The sequence below is a fragment of the Passer domesticus genome, chromosome 2 (assembly GCF_036417665.1).
Source record: "Passer domesticus isolate bPasDom1 chromosome 2, bPasDom1.hap1, whole genome shotgun sequence".
NCBI lineage: Eukaryota > Metazoa > Chordata > Aves > Passeriformes > Passeridae > Passer > Passer domesticus.
Window position 1 is genome coordinate 73,074,671 of NC_087475.1, and position 12,572 is coordinate 73,087,242.

General features: G+C 40.9%; 1 protein-coding gene across 5 annotated transcripts in view; it reads left to right on the forward strand.

The window, feature by feature from the left end:
• Window positions 1–12,572, forward strand: part of LATS2 (large tumor suppressor kinase 2) — a 48,117-nt gene that overhangs the window by 16,420 nt on the left and 19,125 nt on the right. The window contains exon 1 of one of the 5 annotated variants that reach the window (XM_064409253.1): window positions 6,046–6,207. The exons of the other annotated variants lie outside the window; for them this stretch is intronic. Within the exon in view, the coding sequence (XP_064265323.1) occupies window positions 6,061–6,207 (147 nt within the window). The 5' untranslated portion in view covers window positions 6,046–6,060. Of the gene's footprint in view, window positions 1–6,045; window positions 6,208–12,572 lie in introns of those variants that run through there. 5 annotated transcript variants of the gene reach the window in all.

The window sequence follows — 12,572 nt, forward strand, 5'->3', positions numbered from 1 at the left end:
GCAGTGTGGGGTTCCCAACAGAGTTTCCCCAGTGTGTGCCTGCTCCTGGCTCTAGCTGGGGTCACTGCAGAGGTGCTTTCCCCACCTTCTCAGTTTACTGAATTTAAGAGCTCCAGGTTACCTTGCATTCCGTCCTCCCACCTTTTCAGTTTTTTGTTTGCTTGCTGTCTAATGTCATGCTTAACCTCTCATTCTGCCCACATGTTCTATTCACAAAGTTTAATTGCTTTTTGTATTTTCAGGTAACACCCTCTTCTGTTTGAAATGCCTGGCTTCTGTGCTTGTTGCAATGGTTGTTCTTGTTTTTGAGAAAATAAAGGATTTGCTTTTCATGTAAAAATAGCTTTATTATTTCCATATGCAAGGAGAAATCAGGGCAGGCATGTTTCCAGGTCAGCCTGGAGATGGGGTTGGATAGTGAAACCCACTGTTCCAAAAATGGACTGGAGCCGGCAACAGTTCTTGATCTGCTGAGCAAAGCTAACTGGCTTGGAGGGAGGCAGGATCCCTTTTTTGGGAGTACATGCATCATGCTGGTATTCTGGAGAGGAGTCAAGCATTGCCATAATGAGCATTTTACTCTGTTAAGTGCTTGTGTTTGTTTTACAGTTTTCTCATAATCAGATTCTTTTGGTAATTGTAGGCATGAGTTTTGCATGAAAGATTACAAAGGAAAGTATCCTAAGGAAAAGTATCTTATATATTGTTCTATACTGCAAGAGTACCTGAGTAGAAGGCGTTTGCAGGAACGGTTTTGTATTGTTCCAAGATTGTGCTCAGTTGGCAGCTGTACTTTGGATTTTGTTGTCTATAGTAGCCTTCTTGTGAATCTTACTGCCATGTATTTCTAGATTTATATGAATATGATGTGGATCTTTTTCATCTTTGTATTTTGCTAGGTCATATTTTTACTTCCTCCAGGCGTATTTTAGAGATCTCTTTAAGGTTTTTAAAATTAGTCAGCTTGAATTTTTCCTTTAGCTTCACAAAAGTCACTACAGAAGTAAAAAGAGCACAGAAGGGGAATTACAGGCAGCATTAAAAATGTTCCTTCAGAACAGAAAAGCAGATTTAACATGAATTAAAAACTCAGCTCTGTTTCAGAGTTGCAAAAGCTCTTTTATTCACCAGAGAACTGTTAAAGCTAGTAATTTTTGGCATAGTATCGGTCAGGGAAGCGTGACAAAGTGCAGTGGAATGCACTGAGCTGTGATCCAGCTTGCAGTGTTATATGACTTTTGGTGTATGGAGCATTGCAGGAAGTGCTGCAGGGGGATGGGAAGGCCTTTTAATTTCATCAGGTACTGAGTAACAGTGTCATCCTTCCTCAAACCCCACCTGCAAAAACAGGGGGTCCACCTTGGTCGCTTGGGTCAGAAGACAAAAAGTGAACTTTTTGCCTGCACAGTCTGCTCAGAACCCATCTGTTGGGTGAGCACCACTGTGCAGAATGCAGCGAGATGAGAAAAGTTTGTGAAGGTAGTGTGAAAGAAGAGCAGTGTGTTTGGGATTTCAGATCCACTATGCATGTATAGGATCGTATCCCAGCCCCACCATGCTAGAATATGAAGATTCTTGAGCTGAATTTCTGCCCTCACTGGAATCAGCTGTAAAATTCCTAGTGATTTCATCGGGCCAGAGTTTTGCTGCCTATTTTGAGCAATAAAAGAGTCCTCCTGTTTCACCAGTACACACACATGCTAAGTCCATTTACTTAGACCTAGGGTTTGGCACAGATTTTGGCCTTAAATGAAGTATGTTCAAATCTCTTTAATATTGGTAACTTGGATTTCAGATTACATGGACGACTGAATAACTAGTTATTATAACCAGCCAAGATATTCTTGTAACTTGTAGCATACCTGGTATTTTCCCTCTTTCTTCTCTTAATTATGCTGTCAGTGTTCACAGAATTTTCCAAGCATTTATAATGACATTATAAAAAAAAAAAAAAAGGAGAAAAATCTTTCCTAGCAGAACAAGATCTTTGGTTTATGACCAGCATGTTGGAAACTGGTAAAACCTCAGTGTGGTATGGATGGTATTACCAGTGTAAATGGCTAACAAGAGCTTTACTATTCGCTTTGGATTTCTCATTTGCATTGCAGTGATAATCAAATAAAAAGCCACCATTTCACCCTGATATTGGAGTAAATCTGTTTGGTGCAACATCAATGTAAAAAATGAGGTCTCTACCCAGAAGACATTACAAGCTGGATTGATTTTTCTATTGTAGAAATGTGAGAAGGCTGCGATGCAGAAAAGATGAAAGGATAATGATGTTCAGTGGTTTTATTGTTTGCATAGAGATCTGTCATTCTTACTATCTACTTATTTAACTTTCTACAAGGGGACACCTTGAGGTTGTACTGAAAAAATGGCTTAATGTTCAGGACAGGAGTAAATGAGTAGTCAGCTGGTGAGATGGCCCAGTCCATACACTTCAGGTTGGAAAGAATGCAAAGTCACTTGGCGAAGAGATTGCTTAGATGGGAGCATTGTAATACTCATTGAAAGCTCATTTGGCTTTTAGCACATAGATCCTATTTAAAATTTCGGCTGTCAGATTATTACAGTTTAAGGTACTTCTGCTCTAGTTTCCTGGCTCTAAACTTTTGAAGAGAAAAGCTGCAAGTTGAAAACTGACTATTAAAATTGATATACAAGAATCATTATAGTCACTCAAGTAATGGGCTACATATGGAACTACTACAGCTGCATTACTGTTTTCTTTTGCAAGGCAGTACTTTGGATAGTTCCAACAGTCTCAGCTATTACATGTTGTGAAACATAAATCCTACACATTTCATTTGTGGAAAAACATGCCTGAATTCAGGTTTTCACACATAGTTCTGTATGTGTGTATATATATATATGTATGCACATACTCCTGAGCCTGCCTGTCATTGACCTCTGGTTAGGCTCTGGAGGTGATGGTAGACACTGGAGAGTTTGATTAAAAGTAATTAACCATAATGCCAACAATTTTAAATGTTGATGGATGTCTTGGAAAAGAGGAATAGACAGTTACAATGCCTGTTACAGGAAGCAGATGTTGGCCTTGGAAGCACTGCTTGAACACTGCTGCTCGGGAGTAACTGCATCTGTGATTCTGCATCTCACAGCACTGTCCAAGGCAGTGTGCACACAGCTGGAAGCCCTAGTAAGTGGAATTGTGGAAAGACCATTTCTCTGGAAATGTAGAAACTACTCCAAGATGACCTCTCAGTAGAGTGAACCTGATCATCAAAATACTGGGGATCATCACCATGGAGGCTTAGCTTTGTTTTGTGCTTGGCATGCTTGAAGAATACAAACACAGATCTTCCCACGAACCTGCACTGTGGTCTGATGCAGGGACATATTTAACAGTATTTGGCAACAGGCTCACAGATTAGCATTCAGTAGGAGGACTGTCTCCACCCAGTTCTCTTAGGGCAAGTTTAGGAAGTTGAAATTTGATTGCCTAACCAGGCATACGTCCTTACCCTTGGCAGCTTTGTCAGACAGGTGCGGAGAAACTGAATTATTTTTACTTCATGCAGAAATCAAGGCATTCACCTGTGCACTACTGCACATTGTTGAGTCTTAGTTTCCAAAACTCTGCCTTATGATTCCTCCCTCCCATGCCATGTAGTGTTGGGCTTGTTACCCCATTAAAGCATGGGCCAGTTTTCAAAAAGTATGTTGCTCATTGTGGTTTTGCTGTAGACCTCAATTCTAAGAATATGTTTCCTCAAGGAAGGAAAGTGATCTCTTGTCTCTTTTTGTTTCTTAATGTTTTGCACCCTTAAAGGTCTTAGAAGAAACACTGCTGCTTTTAAATATAGTATTAAATAGTATATTTAAATAGTATTTGTGCAACCGAGCATGGGCTGTAATAATAATAATAATAATTATGATGATGATGATGATGATGATGATAAGAATTGCAGAACCGCAGAGTGGGTCAGGTTGAATGGGATCACAGTGGGTGATCTGGTTCATCTCCCCTGCTCAAGCAGGGCCATCCTAGAGCACGTGGCAGAGGATTGTGTCCAGATGGTCTTTGAATATCTCCACTCAGAGAGGCTCCACAACTTCTCTGGGCAATCTGTTCCAGTGTTCGGTCACCTGCACAGTGAAGTAGTTCCTCCTTATGTTCAAGTGGAACTTCTGTGCATCAGTTTCTGCCTGTTGTCCCACTGCTTGGCACCACTGAGAAGAATCTGGATCCATCCTCTTGACACCCTCCCTTTATACATTTGTATACATTGTTGAGGTCCCCTCTGTTTTCTCGAGGCTGAACAGCCCAGCTCCCTCAGTCTCTACTCAGGAGAGATGCTTCACTACCATAATCATCTTTGTAACCCTCTGCTGGACCCCCTTCAGGAGCTCTGTGTCTTTCTTGTACTGAGGAGCCCAGCCCTGGACACAGCATTCCAGATGTGCCTCACCAGGGTAGAGTAGAGGAGCAGGATCTCCTCCCTCGACCTGCCAGCACTGCTCTTCCTAATGCACTCCAGGATCCCACTGGCCATCTTGGCCACAAGGACACTGCTGGCTCAGGGACAGCTTGTTGTCCACCAGGATCCCCAGGTCCTTCTCTGCAGAGCTGCTCTCCAGCAGGTCACTCCCAGCCTGTGCTGGTGCCTGGGGTTATTCCTCCCCAGGTGCAGAACTCTGTGTTTGCCTTTGTTGAATTCCAGACAGTTCCTCTCTGCCCATCTCTCCAACCTGTCAAAGTCCTTCTGAAGGGCTGCACAGACCTCTGGGGTATTGGCTACTCCTCCCAGCTTTGTGTCATCAGTGAACATTTATAAAAATGATACTGGGCCAAGTATTGAACTTAATAGGAATAGCAAAGCGTGAAAAACAATTGGCAGTACTCCTATCAAATTACATAGGTTAAAAGCATTGGAAAATAAGAGTCTCCTAGAAGTTTGAGTATAGGCTTGAAGGAGAGAGGTGAGGAATACTGATCTCCTGCCAGCATTACTGGGAACTACTAAGCAAATGTGTCAGCACTAAGTGACTTATTCAAGAGAGTGTATCTGTTTGAACCTTCTCAAACTCCCTCCTCAGACTTCAGTTGTGAAGGAAGGATGAGTAGAATCATGTCCTCTGCTCTGCTTTCCTTCCTCTCCTTTGTTTCAGTTTAATCAGGTTCAGACTTCTCTAGAGTTCAAAATACTGTATTTTCATAAGAAATATAGTTGTTGTAGAATAGGTCCAATATATTCTAGAGTGTTAGAGGGTTTTTATTGGCTTGATACAGTGAGATTTTTTTTCCTTCTTCTGTGGTTTAAAATTACTCGTCTAACATGTTGATTTATAGCCTGTCATGTAAGACTGTTTCCCCTTGGCTACATCTTTTTAAATGATCAAATGTATTTTTGAAAAATGTCCTAGTTTTGCCTTGAAATATTAGGTGATAACTGCACAAGTAAGGGAAGGGATTAGCTTGTTAAACTTAGTATGATACCAGCATACAAAACACAGCAATTAAAATCTTTCTTAATGCAGAACAGAGGCAAAAAAAAAAGAAGAAAAACTTTATGATCTGAGATATCACAAACATATTCCTTTCACCTGGGAAGTTTGTAGGCTGGTGTGAAGGAAGTAGAGGAGACTCCTGGGCTGGAGCTCCAGGAGAGCAGCTTTTGTTTTTGCTGCCAGAGCCGCCCGTCTTCTCTCTTGTTTCTCCCCAGTTTGTTCTTGCAAGCTGTGCCAGCACAGTGTTTGTGGAGCTGAGCAGTGACTGATCAGAGAAGTGATTCGGGTTAAAAATAAGTTTTTGGGGATGATGGGAGGGACATGAGCACGATTGAGGGGTACAGCGGGGAAGGTGTAGAAAGCAGCAGAGAAGTTGAGAGTGGTGGCAGCTGCCTTGGCTGTCAACCACAATCAGAGGAAATGCCGAGAGAAAGCTCAGCCTTGCACTCACATGCTCTCCTCCTTCCAGCTGTGCTCCAGGGAGGGCCATCTGCTCATACTCTGTTATCTTATTCCTGCTCTGGTGAGGTCTTACTGCCCCAGCTGAGCTGTGGCTGGAGTTAACCCTGTCTGTCTTGGGGCAAAATGCTTCAAAAGCTGAATCACCAGTCTGTGCTAACCCAGCTGGCTCTGGTGGCAAGTGTGGCCAGGCAAGAGGGAAGCAGGGAGAAGAGAGGCAGCCAGGGACAAGACAGAAATAGTTTTCTGCCAACACACTTGCAGCTGGAACAGGTATGTGAATAGTAAGTTATGAATGCTAGAAGTAGTGATATAGTGGTTTTCTACATTGCTATGCTGATTTCATTGATGGCTCATGGCAGGTTTCTGATAAAGGGAATGGCATAGAGGAGAATCTTCCCAGAGGATTTATTTTCTTACAACAACCTAAAATACATCTCACAGCTTTTGCATTTAAATTGAGCAGAGCGAGAAAGATGCTTCTTCAGGACTGTGTGTCTTGACTATTAAAGTGTGCCACTTGGCTGGCAGCCATCAGAAGTAACAGTGAGGTGAACTGAGTAAAGATACTGTTAAGGAAAAAGAAACAATTTAAAAAACGACAATTTCAGAAATAACGTGAAAACCTAGAAAGAAATAGTTTTATACTTTCATGTATACTTTTGAAAATAATTGCACGGTAAAATAAAAGCTGGATGATTTTGTTGTTTCACTTCCTTTCTGTTCTGTTCAACACTGTCTAGTATTTATCCCCTACTGTTCTGTATTGAACTGGACTTGGATTCCTGCTTACAGTGTTCCTCTAGGACACTAATTAAAGCATGTGTTACTAACTGGCTTCAATTTATTTTTCATTTATTTATTTGTTTGCTTATTTCTACACTTCTCTATTCTCATGGAGCACAGTAAAGGAGCAGAAGTGAAGCATTATCACCGAGCAGAAGCAGTCTTTTCTTCATGCTTCTCATCCGCTTTGGGGATCTCAGTGGGCATTTCTCCCTCCCCCCTGGTAGCTCCCAATCTGAAGAAGATGCAGCTGCTCTCTTGGGGGAATTGTTTACCTCTCTGTGGAATCTTGTCCTGGTCAGCTATGTGCTAAGAATGTGAATAATTTTGCTGCGGCTGCTTTACATGTAAAAAGCCGGACCTTAAGATATTTTATCTGGCTGAGGGTTTTTTTTTTTTCTTTTTCTTTCTCTTTTTCTTTTTTTTTTTTTTTTTATGCCTCTGGTATTGGTAGATTTGAGAGTTTTGTCTTGCAACTGCAGAAAGCTGTGGGTAACTTTGAGTCATATGAAACATTTAGTACAAAGATATTTTTGTAGCCTTGAAAATCATTAAATGCCAGTCAATGCTGTTTAGCAGTTCTTACTTTTGGCCTGTAGTTATGTATATGTATTTTATAGAGTTAATGAAACTAAGTCAAGAGCTGCATGGAGACTTCTGGAAAATGTCTAATGAGATCCCTAGTGCTGCAGTGTATATTGCATTACTGGATTGAGCATAATGATTTTAAAATGTTAAAAGCTGAACAAATGCCTTTTTATGTTTTTGAATGAGAATTTTGGGGAAAAAAAGAAAGATAGCATTACAATTAACACATAAAATTCAAAATGCCAAGAAAAATTTTTAAATAGTATTTTATGTAAAAATTTTGGTTCTTCCTACTCTGAACAATAAATATGGCAAGTTGCCTTGCACAGCACTTGCATTCTGTGTGTGTCTAAGTGTCTCTACAGAAAAATATTAGGAATCCTCTCTCAAGATAAAACCCAGATGTTTCTTCAGTCACATGAGATGTGCTGTGGGAGGCTGAGAGGGAAAGTAGCCTTCATTTGTCTCACAGTAGGGCTGTGTTTCTCAGATATATTCTTTGTTTTAGACTCTGCATTACTGCTTAATGTCTGTTGGGGTCCCATTGTGGTACAAATCCTCAAAGGAGAGAGCAGTTCACTGGTAATGCATTCCAACCAGATATCCTGGAGGTTTTATAAGTTCTTTTAAAGTACTCCCCAAAGAAAAATTAGGGGAGCCAAACTCTTGTAAACTTCCAAAGGCCATATCAGGAATACTCTGGAACCTTGTTTGAAAAATTGTTAGTACTTGACCTTGAATATGAATGGGCAGCTTAATTTTGCTGTCTTCACTTGAATTTTCCTTGCCTTGGAGGCTTTAAAACAACGCTTCAAAGTTCTAATGGTTTAAAACTGAAAAAACCACCATATAATGTTACAAGAAAAAGCAGGTAGAGGAATATCACTCTTTGAATGTTAAAATCTCTTAAGTAAAAGAAAATTTGTAATGCCTTAAGTAAGTAGCGCTCAGTAAAAATGACTGAGGCACTGTTAACAGGAATAGGTGCAAAATCCAGTGTGTAGAGTTGAATATGGAGAAATTCAATAATCAATACTAATGCACTGCAAATTTGCAGCACCGTGTAACTGTGCAGGTAACAGCTATCTCTGGCAGCACAAAAAAAAACCTCTACTAGTCTTTGACACAATTCTTTTCTATGCTTTGGGGCTTTATTCCTGGACAACAAACTTCCTAATTCATCTTGCTGAGTCTAAATATCCTGTTTACAAGTTCCTCATATCCAATTTGTCTAAGAAATAATTGTAAAGTCTGTGAATATCTGTGAAAATCCTGTTTTCTACATAACTCAATATACATGTATCTTTTTAGTAGAAGGAAGAGCAATGGGAAACCCTCATCTTGGTGTCTGTGGCCACTGAAAAGCAATGCCTTGATACACAAATAGCATTATTGTAAATGTAATGCCAGCCAAATGCATTTTTGCTAATGCGTGAGCAATAAAATTAGCAAACACATCACTTGCTGCTACTGAAGAGGAATAAGCTTATCATGAAACCTTCATTGAACTGCTAGTCTATCCACCTTGATTTACTTGTCCTGATAGAGTAAGAAACAGCTGTCTCTGACGAAAAGAAAAAAAAAGAGAAGAAAAAAGAAAGGAGAAGAGAAAGGGGACATACATGTGCTAGCAGGAAGGGGTCATGCTATCATTCTCGCAGCTCAGGGTGTGAAAAGAAGGTCTAGAGGAGGGCATGGATGGCCTGCTGATCTTGCAGTAAATATGCCCTGGTTGCTAATAAGTGTAGATAGTATTACCACAAAATATCCCACTTGAGAGAAAGAATATGAGAGAACCCAGTTCCGAGAGTAGACTTAAGTAACAGCTGGCTTTTGCTCAGCAAGGTGCTGCTTTTGCAGGAATTTGCTGTTCTGATGTATTTAGTGATTTGAAATGCATTGCTTCAGGGATAGGTGGGGTTTTGGTTTTTATCTTTTAAGATTGCACACCTTGGGTGTAGGGACCCTCATTTGGACTCCCAGAGTGCAGAGTAGGAGGCTTATTTCTTATTCATGGCCAGATTTCTTACATGAGGATCCTGGCACACAACTGGCAGTGAAGCTGTCCTGGAGCACCTTTCTGGAAACAAAGTGTTGTTCTGCTGTGTGCTGCACCTATCCCTCGAGGCTGGGCTCAATTTTACCTCAACTTTGAAGATGCCTTCTGTTATAAGTGTGTTGAGAGTTTGTGAGATTCAGTGGAATCAATAAACCTGAAGGCAGCTTGCTATGATTTTTTTTTTCCCCCAGGAACTTGCATAGGTTCTTTGTTGGGTGCTGCAGTGTTATTAATATCCTCAAATTAATACTTACATTGGGTATTAATATCAGCACTGTTGGCTGAGTTTGCATGTTTCATTGGGCTGAGTCAGACAAGAGCAAAAGAAGGGAAAAATGTCTGGCTGATGTCTACCCATTCTCTTGGGTAGGAAAACTTTCTGATTGCATTGGTGACATGCACAGCACCTTTCCTGCTCTGCTAATTATTTCAGTGTGCTTTATGAAGAAGTGATAATAAAATACTTCCTGTATGTGTTACTGTTCTCATCTTTTCAAGCTAAATTCTGTCTCTAAATTGAGTGTCTGGATTCATTGTTGCTTTCTGGATGTAAATAATGCCAATCCAGAGGAAAGCTTCAAACCAAACGGTGAGGGGGTTTTTGAACCAATAATCTGAAAATTCTTGCCCCATGCATACCTTCCTCCTAGTTATAAAGGCTGTCATGCCTGATATTGTGTGCTGTTAACTTTTGGCAAACGCTGCTGCTGAAATGGTTGTTTGCTTCTCTTTACATCAGCTCAGCTGCTTTTCTGCTGGGTAAAGAAAGTAGAAAACAGGGAGATGGCAGGTGTGGCATTCAACACTTCAGTAACGCAAATTAAAATCTAGAGGCTTGATAAAATAGTCTCCACTGGCTTGGACTTCTGTGCCATGTAGAAAGGATTTGCTTTGGAATACCAGGTAGATGACTCTTGTTCTTTGAGTTAGAGTTGTAAGCCTCAGAGTATGCCCAGTGTTGGGCTTGGTATGAAACAGGGATGATGAGTGCAATCACACCCACAGTTATTAAAAAACATGAACAGGAACCTGGAAGAGGGTTTCAGTGAACATTACAGGAGATGATAGGGGTGCTTGGTTTGAGACAACTCGTGAGCTTATACTTGAATTTTTTTACTAATTGCTCTCTATATCCTTTTCCTCAGTGTTCAAAAGCTGTTGTAGGATGTTACCTTACCTTTGCAATACTAGAGGTGTGGATGAATAGTGCTGTGCCTTGCCTTGTGGGATCAGGAGAAGCTCTTGAGCCACTCTGGTTAATGCAAGGCATGTGGCTGAAGCACTGTGTGATGGATTACAGGTCTCTACAGTGGCTGCCAGACAGAAGTCAACTGGAGCCCAGGCTGAAACTGCTACAGACTGTGTCCAGAGGGTGGGAAGTTCCCTGTTTCTGTAACCAAACTGAGAGGATTTCAGGGAAGTAAAACAGTGTCTTTGGAAAGGAGTTATGTACACATTTGCACGTGCATGTGCATTCACTCAGGCATGAAATAAGCAAAGCTCCTCCATGCTGCTCTGTAATGTAAACCTGCCAGTGCAGTCATTTGTAAATGCTGCTTATAACATGATTTGCCTCACTATAAGGTTTCTGAATTAGCACATAATAGTGCTCCTTCTCCAGTGCTAAGGAAGGGTTAGGAGAGATTTGTCCAACTTTCTGTCTGTTCATGGACCGACATGGGTCATTTGCTTAGACTTGAACTCTAAATAGTTTAAATAGCTCTCCAATGAGCATACTTAAAGAGTAATGAGGAGCAGTTATGCCTTTATATACAATTGTTTGCTCTGTTTTAAATTAGAAATCCATTTCAAAATAGGATTCTTCTCTTGTGTCTGTGTAGAGCTCAGCACAGTGCAGAAGGCTCTGGGGTGCCATCAGAGTGGAAAGGATTTTGTGCATTTAGGGGATAATTCGAGCACTGCAGATGTAAAAACGTACAGATGTACATTTTCTTACCCCCTCCTTTATTCTATCATTAATGTAAACCTGACCACTGTGAGTTTTTGAGTATAGATAGTTCTCAAGTACTACACGTGTTCAAAATGGAATGCTGTGTGTTCGCTCCTTACAACTCTGCTGATGTGGGATCTGAAGCAGTGTGTTTTCCAGAAGGGGAATTTTCTGTACTCAGGGAACTGCTACTATTGCCTATTACTGTTGGCCAAGTATGATTGTTAAATCAGGAGTGTGTGCTCTTTGAAAAGCTGGGGGAGCAAGCAGGTGCCTTCAGAAAGGGGCATTAGAGCCTTTGAGGTAGGCAGCAAATCACCACAGATCTTGGATGTTTACAGTATCACTCCCTTCACCAAATACCTGGGGAAACAAGGCTTGTGCCATCAGCTTTTCAGACACAAATGTACTTTTTCCAAGGCTGGTGTGGAGAGGGAGAGCAGGTTATTTGTCACTGTTCCTCAGGTCTATCTATTAGGTTGCTTCTATGATAAATCTCTCTGCACTCTGCTCCCCTTCCTCTCATGCCTGTGTCCTGGCTGAAAGAAGGCAGCTCAATTCTGTTTTTCCTTCCAGACCACTTGAAAGAAAGGAAGAAAAGTGGTATTTGTGGTGGCTCTTGGTTATTTTCACTCACTTTATTATTGTTCTTAATGTTGTAGTCTGTCCTTCCTTGCCTGTTTGTTCTTTCATGGCACTTGAGCTTTGTGCAGAGTGCAGCTTTGTTGCCTGGAGCAGGACCTCTTAGCAGCTTCCTTCAGCCTCCCCCTTTCCAAATCTTTTCCAGAGTGACCAATGTGCTTCCAGAAATGGTACAATAAATGTATATGCAAATATAATTAAGTTACTTGTTTTTTCTGGCTGGTGACACAAATAAGAGTCTTTTTAATTTTTACATATTGCTTTTAGGGGACTCACATGAAATCACATTACTTTAAAGGAAATAATCTACACAGATGTGCACACATTATGTGATACCTGTATGTGTGTCAGTACATACACTCACTCTCTGGGACATCAACAGGAGTTGTTTGATGAAATTTTCTGATTGGATTTGAAAGTGGACATAGCAGTGCACGTGTGTTTTCTCTTTAAACAGATTGCATCTCTCCAATAGTTCATCAGGGCTTCTTGAAGTGTTTACATGTGCGCTCTTTGTCTGGAGATGCCGTGTTAGAAATACTTCCTTCATTTTACAGGCATTTGTTTGGAAATATGTTGAGCAGCCGTGCTTGGTTTATTTCCAAATGTCTT